The sequence below is a fragment of the Pinus tabuliformis genome, chromosome 2_1 (assembly GCF_031772625.1).
Source record: "Pinus tabuliformis cultivar Carrire ecotype Pingquan chromosome 2_1, CPIR1, whole genome shotgun sequence".
NCBI classification, from domain to species: domain Eukaryota; kingdom Viridiplantae; phylum Streptophyta; class Pinopsida; order Pinales; family Pinaceae; genus Pinus; species Pinus tabuliformis.
In genome coordinates, this window is record NC_142299.1 from 883,159,957 (window position 1) to 883,169,459 (window position 9,503).

The 9,503-nt window shown below is 34.8% G+C and overlaps 1 protein-coding gene across 1 annotated transcript; it reads right to left on the reverse strand.

Annotated features, from left to right (window-relative positions):
• Positions 1–785: 785 nt before the first annotated feature.
• On the reverse strand, positions 786–1,265 carry LOC149203483 (uncharacterized). The gene has a single exon (XM_089401892.1). The coding sequence runs from the start codon at positions 1,263–1,265 to the stop codon at positions 786–788; it is 480 nt and encodes a 159-aa protein (XP_089258018.1).
• Between the last annotated feature and the right edge of the window lie 8,238 nt (positions 1,266–9,503).

The following is a 9,503-nucleotide window of genomic DNA, read 5'->3' on the forward strand; positions in this document are numbered from 1 at the left end:
GTTTACATTCCACATAGTTAAAATACCCCCTGATGCTCCCCTAGCTTCGCTGGTACAGCCTTCATACTGCTTGTGTTGTTCAATGAGTTTACTGATTTCAACCTGACTTAGCTTTGTTTCTTGAATAAGTAGGATATCTGGCTTTTCACTACGGATTAACTCCATGAGGGCAGCTTTTTTGGAGGGGTGCCCTAGTCCCCTGCTGTTCCAGGACAGCACTTTCATCATTATTTACCTGTGTTGTGCAGAGGTGCTCGCCTCTCTTTGCCTTTGAGGTTGCCTTCCTTGTCCGAGATTCCTAGTATGAAGGTTTCTATTGGCGTCTGGGATCCCATTGCAATATCCTTTTGTGCACTTTCCTCTCGATGCTGTTTTGCAGATTTCCTTCCTGGCCCAAGTTTTTTCTGAGGCTCGTTGGAAACAACTAGATCCTTTGAAAGGCTTCTTGTGATTCTAGTTGAGGTGCTATCCGGTGAAGGTTGAGAGATATGGGGGGGCGAGGAGGATTGATGTTCAGGCTCATGAGAGGGATCTTCCTCGGAGAGAGATGCAAAGGGGTTTGAGGACGGGGGGATGGGGGGATCAGAAGCCCGTGGAGGGGAAGGAGGAGAGGGAGAAGTAACTTGCTGAGAGGATGGGGGAGGAGGTCCAGAGCTGGATGGTTGCATGGAGGATGAGGGTTTTATCAATGAGGGCTCAGCTGTATCTTGCGGAGGGTTTGATTTTTTTTTTTTCCGAACAATTTCCCATGCTTCCTCGGGGGCTTCTTTGTTAACATTATCTTCTTATCTAAATTTGGTGCATCTGTTAGCAAAATGACCATATTCATGGCATACCTTACATTTGAAGGGGAGCTGCTCGTAATCCACTTGCTGAATGTGCGTCCAGTGGTCGACTTGGAGTTTGACTGCTTCTGGTAAGCCTTTACTTAGGTCCACTTCTACGCATATCCTCGCACAGGCATACATGTTCTCCTTTGGTTCCGATCTGTCCACATATTTCCCCACTGCGTTTCCAATAGCACGAACAGATTCATCTCCCCAGCAGTGGAGTGGGAGATGTGGCAAGCGAACCCATACCGGGACCGCATTAGGAACATCCATTTCTGGATCAAAATCGGGAGTCCATCGATTTAGATAAAGTCCTCTGGTGTCCATAAAATAAGGACCGTTCCTGAATATGAGGTTGCGATCTTCCACTGATTCAAAGAGGAAGGTGTAGTATCCCCTTCCACAAAATCTTATAGCGATTTTCCCTTGGACCATCGTATTCCAGTTTCTTTCCACCCATTTTTGAACCGTGCGAGGGGAAGGCCACAATCCTGTAAACTATCCAACTAATGCACGATCTGCTAGAGTTACAGCAGCTCTTCTTGGTAGCGCTGTGGGCAGAGGGATCAGCGGTATTTCATCCAGTTTCTTGATAAACTTTGAAGCTGTGGGACGGATTCGTGCCGTATTGGTTTCTGGAACGAGCATGGCAAATGCTTTCTCCATTTCAGAGAGCTCCTGAGAAGGCTGAGTCATGGCTCCGAAAGGAGGAAAAAAGGCAGCGGGGGAAGGGGACCAAAGAAAGAACAAGCTGAGGCGACGAGGCGGAGGGAGCAGCTGCCACAGAGCTGCTGCAAGGAGGGCAGGAGGCCCGAAAGAAGACCCGGGCTCGGGAGAGCAGGAGGCTCCAACCACGAAACCAGGTCAGGGCTGCGGCCCAGCAGCGGGGCTGCCTGGCGCGGAGAGCACTAGCGGCTAAGGCCAGAACCAGAAGGGTTCGCTGCCCATTTTCTCAGCGGGATTCGGGAGACAATTAAAATATTATGTTTAAATAATTTTATTTATTTATTTTGATCTTGTACAACAATTTATTTTTTATATAATACATATTTAAAATACAAGATTTCAAATGTGTGTTGTACATTCACTTGGAGGGAAAATTGTAATTTTTCATGGAAATCTTATATAAAATTTTCCAAAATATTATCGTTCCAACTACCTCCATCAGAGATACACAGAGCGCTTCATGTTTTCCAATTGAAATTTTTTAGGTTTTATTTCTTTAGGTAGCTTTAGGTTATGATTACTTCAATATTTTAAAAATATTATATTTTATTATTTTAGATTTATAAAAAAATTAGGTTAAATAAAATTAACATATTGAGTCAGCTTGTATGACTCTTTTTGTGTTAATGACTCTTTTGTTGACGACTACGACATATATCAACCACATTTATTAATGTGGTTGTGCTAGTATATATTATAATATAGTTTTTTTGTATCATATTAAAATTAATAAATTTAATAATATTAACATTAAAATATATCAATATCGAAATTTTGATATTAATATTAGATTTTATATTTAATTTAATGATAATAATAATATTTTTTTTAATATTTTAATATTAAATTTAATAAGGTTTCTCCATGACATGATAACAAAAATTATAATAAAATTTAGAGTTTCAATGTGGTAAATTTTTTATTTTATTTATTTATTTATTATTATTATTTTTTTTATGGAAGGTAAATTTATGATCTATTCAAATTTAAGGTATATGATAAGGTATATTTTGAGCACATACATACATATTTACACATTGCCCCTTTCTAGGTTGTACAATGTACATCTCGACACAATAACATAAAAACTTTCTAATGTTGTTCATAACCTAAATCCGGTTGAATTTTCATTTTTAGTAAAATAATATCATATCAGCTTAATTAAATTGTTGATGAATTAAATTTTAGATCTTTATTGATTCTAAAATCTAAATTATGGGATCCACAATTTTTTTTTTTTTTTTAGAGGTACGATCGAGCCCCTAGTTAACCACGTAAATGGCTCGATCGATGGTGTACAAGACCCTTGATTGAGCTATTTGAATTTAAATCTTAAGCACTTGAGCGAGCGTTTTAAGTGCTTGATCGAACTTTTGAGCTCCTAAAATTCGCAATTTCAACACCCCTTCTACAAATTTTTCTGCAACGCCATTTTGTACCCTAGCAGAGTTTGGGAAAAATTTGTCCTTCGGTGGCGAAGTTGATCATGTTGGATTCATGAAGGAATATTCTATCCAATGACATATGAGTTTGACATTTTTGAATTCATATGATATTTTTCATATAATTTCTTTTAAACATAATGTTTGAATTTTTTTTAGACAATTTTAAAGAGGTTGAAAAAAAATCAATAACATAAAATAACACAATGACAAAATTTCAAAAAATACCTATGTCTTCGTTTACGAGTCCTCTTCAAAAGGGTATTCTTGGTTTTCAATTTATTTAAATAGTTGAAAAAAACCTTACGCGAACACATGTATCTGCAAAATGGAATTGAAATATTACTTCACCAACTTCGAAAAATAATAAAAAATATAAATTTTCAAAATAATAAATTAGTACGAAAAACTTTGTTCTTTTTGTGTAGATCATATATATATGTTTTTAAAAATTACACATTTTAGACTAAGTTATGCTATGTGAACACACATATACCTTTTAGGATGTGTGAAAAATTGCAAGAACAAGCATTTCGTTTAATGGAAAATTGACATATTATACAACACTAATTTTTTTTGCAAAAAATATCATTAGGACAAAAACATAATTCTCTAGAAATTGTCTTTTCACTTCAAATCAAAATTCACAATTCGTATATGAATTTTGAGGGCTTCAATTCGATAAAAGAGTAAAATTTTGAAATTTCATCACCACATTTTGCCCAAAAGTGTAAACCATCTTCATGCATTCACCTTAATATTAATAATATTTTAATATAATACTATAATATAATAATAATAATATTGTATTATTTTTATTAAACTATAATAACACATCATTATAGTACGGTATATACTTGCACAAGCACATTAATAAATATGGTTGATAAATGTTGATAGGCGAATATCAATCACATGCACAACCACATTAGTAAATGTGTTTGAAATACACCAATAAGCATTAATAGTATGGTTTTAATATTAAAATTAATATTGATATTAATAAATATATAATAATAATAACATAAAAAATATATTATTAATATTATTAAAATATTAGTATATAATAATAATATTAGAATATTATTATAATAATATTCTAATATTATTATTATATACTAATATTTTAATAATATTAATAATATATTTTTTATGTTATTATTATTATATATTTATTAATATCAATATTAATTTTAATATTAAAACCATACTATTAATGCTTATTGGTGTATTTCAAACACATTTACTAATGTGGTTGTGCATGTGATTGATATTCGCCTATCAACATTTATCAACCATATTTATTAATGTGCTTGTGCAAGTATATACCGTTGTCGAGAGTAAAAGGTGCACTTGCCGTTGTAGAGCGAAGAGAGGAAATATGGGGTTAGCTGAAGTTGCTACAGATGATGGAATTAGCAGTATTAAACATGTAAGAACTAGAAATCAAATAAGTCACCGTCTTGGATGCCTCTTCATATTTCATGTGATGTATCATAATTTATTGTTTGTTTGCTGGCTGGATTATGTTCACCGCTGCTACATTATCCTCCTTTGTAGTTAATTAAATATTACTAGCAACTTTTTATATGCCCATTGGGGCATTATTGTTAAAAGGTTGGATGTTTATTAGTTTTTTTGAATTATGGTTTAACTGGCTAATTATGATTGAGTTTGTTTGACTATGTTTAATCTTGGTTGAGTTTGTTCACCTATGTTTGACTATGGTTAAATATGGTCAAGTTATGGTTGACCATGCTTATCACTGTTTAACTATGGTTGACTATGTTTGAGAATGTTTGAGTGTGATTGACCATGGTTGACTTTTTTCAGACCATATTTAACCTTAGTTGACAATATCTGACCATGGTAGTCCAAATTGACCATGGTTATCTATAGTTTGACAATGTTGGCCATGGTTGAACACTGTTGACCATGTTGTACATGGTTGGCTATGATTGAATATTGTTGATCATGGATGGACATGGTTGACCATGGTTGAAATTGTTTGAATAAAGTTGACCATGGTTGATTAGATTGACCATGGTTTTCCATGGTTGAGCTTCTTTAATTTTGCCTGATTATGGTTAACATATGCTTGACTATGGGTAACCATGGTAGAATAGGGTTATTAGAATTTACATATAAATGATTGTGGGCGACCATGGTTGATTATGATGCCCATCTTGACCATGGTAGACCATCTTGACCTTGTTGATCAATCAATCGTGCTTGATTATGGTTAACATATGCTTGATTATTGGTGACCATGGTAGACTAGGGTTGTCAACATTTACCTATAAATCATCATGGTCAACCATGGCTGAAGATCATTCCCATGTTGACCATGGTAGGCCATCTTGACCATGGTTGACCATAGTTAGCGACATTGACCATGTAGATAATTGTTTAATATGACTTTACTATGGTTGACCATGGTCAACCATATTGACCTTTGTTGGCCATGGATGACTATTTTCTACTATGGATGACCATAATTGACCATGGTCAACAAAAGGTTGGTCATGGTTGACTTAGTTAAACATGGTTGACCATGGTGCAAAATGGTTTTATTTGTCACATTGTGACATATTTTTTTGTCCAATTAATAATGACGAGCTTTGTTATTGTCACATTAAGATGTTGCTTATTATTTTCCACATTGAAATGTTGTGTTTTGTTCATCACATTGCAATGATGTTCATTGCTTGTCACATTGCGACATTGTTTGTGGTTCATCATAATGCGATGTTATTTTTTATCATCATTTTGTGACATCATTTATTGTTTGTCACACTTTGACGTCCTCACATTGTGATGTTGTTTGTTTTTCATCACATTACAATGTTGTTTATTATTCATCACATTGTGACATTATTTGCTTTTTGTCACATTACGACATATTTTATTTATCCAACTGCTATGGCATTTGATGTTTGTGACATTTAGACATCATTTGCTGTTCATCACATTGCAACATTGCAAAGTGACATTAGTTATTGCAACATTGCAATTAGACATTGGTTGTTATTCATTACAGGGTGACATCAATTTTATTTATCACATTGTAGCATCGATTTTGTTTGTTATCATTTACCTATAAATTATTGTTGCTGACCATGGTTGATCACGAATCCATGTTGACTATTGTTGACTATGGTTGATTATGTGCCCATGTTGGATATGCGACATTAATTTTTTGTTCAGTGGCAATGTTATTTATTGTTCGTCTCATTGTAACATCTTTTATGGTTTGCTACATTGTGATGTTGTTTATTGACCATCACATTGTGACATCATTTGTTGTTCGTAAAAATGCAATAATATTTTTGTTTGTCAGAATACAACGCCAATTTCTATATTAATGATTATTATTTTTCACATTGCGATTTTATTTGTTGTTTCATCACTATGTGGCATTGTTTGTTATTCATCACATTTTCACATCATTTTTTTGTCCAATTGTGATGTTATCTGATGTTCGCCACATTATGACAACGCTTGTATTTGTCACATTATGATGGTTTCAATGTGAAATCTTCTATTGTTCATCACATTGTGATGTCAAGTTTTTTTGTTAAATTGTGCTGTTGATTTTATTTGTCTGCATTTACCAATAAATGATTGTGGTTAGGGAAAATTTTAGTGGATAATTTGAAATATGGGCTAATTTTCCACGTTTTTTCTAGAAAAGGATTCTTCATTCTCTATTTTTTATAAAAATGTTTTGCCCTAATTTTATAGGATAAAATTACGTTACCTTAAAAATCACCAAAATTTCATAGAGACCATATAACATAATTAGAAATTTGAATATTTAAAAAAAATTATTGCCGAATATTTTTAAAAAATTATTGCCAAATATTTTATAGTTTGCATATTAGGGATTAGTAGGCTCCGTCAAGGTTTCTAAACTTTAAGACAAATTTCCATCCATAAAATTTTCCCTGATTATGGTCAGCTCTGGTTGACCATGATTTCATTAGTAACTATGAATGACTATGATGCACATGTTGATTATCGTTGAACAAGATGCCCATGTTGACTATAGTTGCCCATTATAAGTGTATAAATTCTCACTGTAGATCACCTGATAATGCAATGTAACTAAAGCAAAATACTTGATCTACTTCTACTATCAAACTTGTGGAAGCTTAATCGATATTTTGAGCAAGATCAAACAGAACACATATAATAGAGAAGAAGATTCAATCACACATGAAACATGGAAGAATACTCTGGGGAAAGCCTCAGCTAAAAACCTCGCTATCTGTATTATCATACAAGTGGAAATATATCAGGATTACACAAAGCTTTGGCTCACAAGCTATCCAGCTCTCAGTACAATCCCTCACTACTGCTCATAGACCGAATAGACAACACATATGCCTTCCTTCAGTCCTCCAAGCCTCTTATTTCCTTGCGCAGTTTCTCTTGGGTCCTCCAGCTGCCACCTGTGTGATCTCACCTCACACACTGCTCTGACCTCTGTAGTAACTGTGCAATCCTCAAGGAATGAATTCCTTCTCCATGCAAGAGATATTCACATGGGAATATTCTAGCAATTGATAATACACTATCCTTGCCTTTAATCTCAACTGGGTCTTTGTCTGAACTGACATGCATGAGTTATTTATGAGAGAATATTCAGTTATTTGGAGAACACTAGTTGCATGCATGCATGCATTAACTGACTGAACTCACAATTAGCTCCACAAATTGTTTGGAACTAATTTAACTGGACTTAACTCAATTAATTGAGCTAACTAATTACAACTCAAATACAAATCATCCTTATCTCCTTAATTAAGGGATAACTTCCTCAATCAAAGGGATAACTGTTGCATGTCTTCACAAAGACTTCATGTTTGATTTTCTCCAACTAATTAACTCAAGATGAATTAATTAATTATTTTTCAAACAGCTGGTGAGACTAAATTCAAATTTTAATTCTCAATTTTAATTCAAGGACAAATTAAAATTGGAATATATCCTGAAATGCTATCTATAGCAATGCTATTTTTAGCATTTCTTGTTGCTATTTTCAACACTCCCTCTCAACAAGAAAGGGATTATCTGTCAACTCGATCCTATCTATGTGGAACTCAAATTTACACTTTGACAATGCCTTAGTTAAAATGTTAGCATCTTGCTCCTCGGTCGAAATATACTGCAACAACATGATCCTCCTCGCCACACAGTCTCTGAGATGATGATACTGAATGTCGATATGCTTGGACCTATCATGAAATACTGGATTCTCAGAGAGTTTGATACAACTTTGATTATCATAGTAGATAACGGTTGGATCCATCCTCTGATTTAACAAACCAACTAGAATTTTCCACATCCAAATGGCTTCACATGCTGCCTAACTTGCAGCCATGTATTCAGCCTCTACTGAGCTAAGTGCAACTGACCTCTGTTTCCTGTTGTACCAAGAAACTACAGCTGAACCAAGGTTGAAAATTACTCATGATGTGCTCTTCCGATATGATGGACTCCCTGCCATCTGTGAAGCCATGTAGCTTCACTCCCTCTGATCGTCTGTACCATAATCCAAACTGAGATGTGCCTCTGAGGTATCTCAAAACATGCTTCGCTGCCTTCCAAAACAACTTGGTAGACTGAACCATAGCTTGACTCATCTGGTTCAGTGCAAAGCACAAATCTGGTCGTGTGTTCACTTAATACATTAATGAACCCACAAGCTGCCGATATACAGTAGCCTCTACTACCTCACCTGAAGTAGCATCCTCATTCCTCCAGTTACCTGCTAGAGGAGTCTGCATGGGCTTGCACTTCTCCATGTGGAATCTCCTGAGTATCTCATTGGCATACTTGCCTTGAGACACAAACACTTCCCCATGTTGAAAAGTGTGCAACAAGAAATGCTTGTTGAGAATGAAACAAGATGATGGAGCTTAGTGAAAAGAGTCACCTTCACTAAGTGGGCTCGCAGGCAAATTATGGCGCAAGTTCTATTTTTGATCCCAGCAGGGATGATCACAGTATGGGTGACCACAGTATGAGTGATCACAGTATGAGTGATCAAAGTATATTTTTAGACTGGCTGTCAAAAATAGAAAAGTCAAATATTATTGTCTCATAATAATATTTAGACTATAAACTTGATCTTATTCTCTTGGAGCACTTTAGGATGAGCTACGGATGTGGTACATGCAGATACTAGAAGGAAATACGTGGTTACCTATGGGATGACTAATATTTTCATGCAGGACTTTAGTTAGAACTCAAGTGAGTTGAGTTTAGTGGACTGGAGGTGCAGTTGATGGAGTTGTGTTCAGTTTAACTTTGTTAAACTAGTTGTATTTAGTCTAACTGATCAATAGACTAGAGATGAGTTGGGTGAATTAGTTATTAATTAATTCACAAGTTATTAACTCATAATGAAACTATAGAATACATCAGTTAACTCAGTTGCATGTTAGTGCATGTTCAGTTTAGCAGGGACAGGTGTTAGAGGATCAGATTGCTATCAGTT

Coding starts and splice junctions, on each gene's coding strand:
- LOC149203483 (XM_089401892.1), bottom strand. CDS start 1,265: ATGGTCCAAGGGAAAATCGCTATAAGATTTTGTGGAAGGGGATACTAC.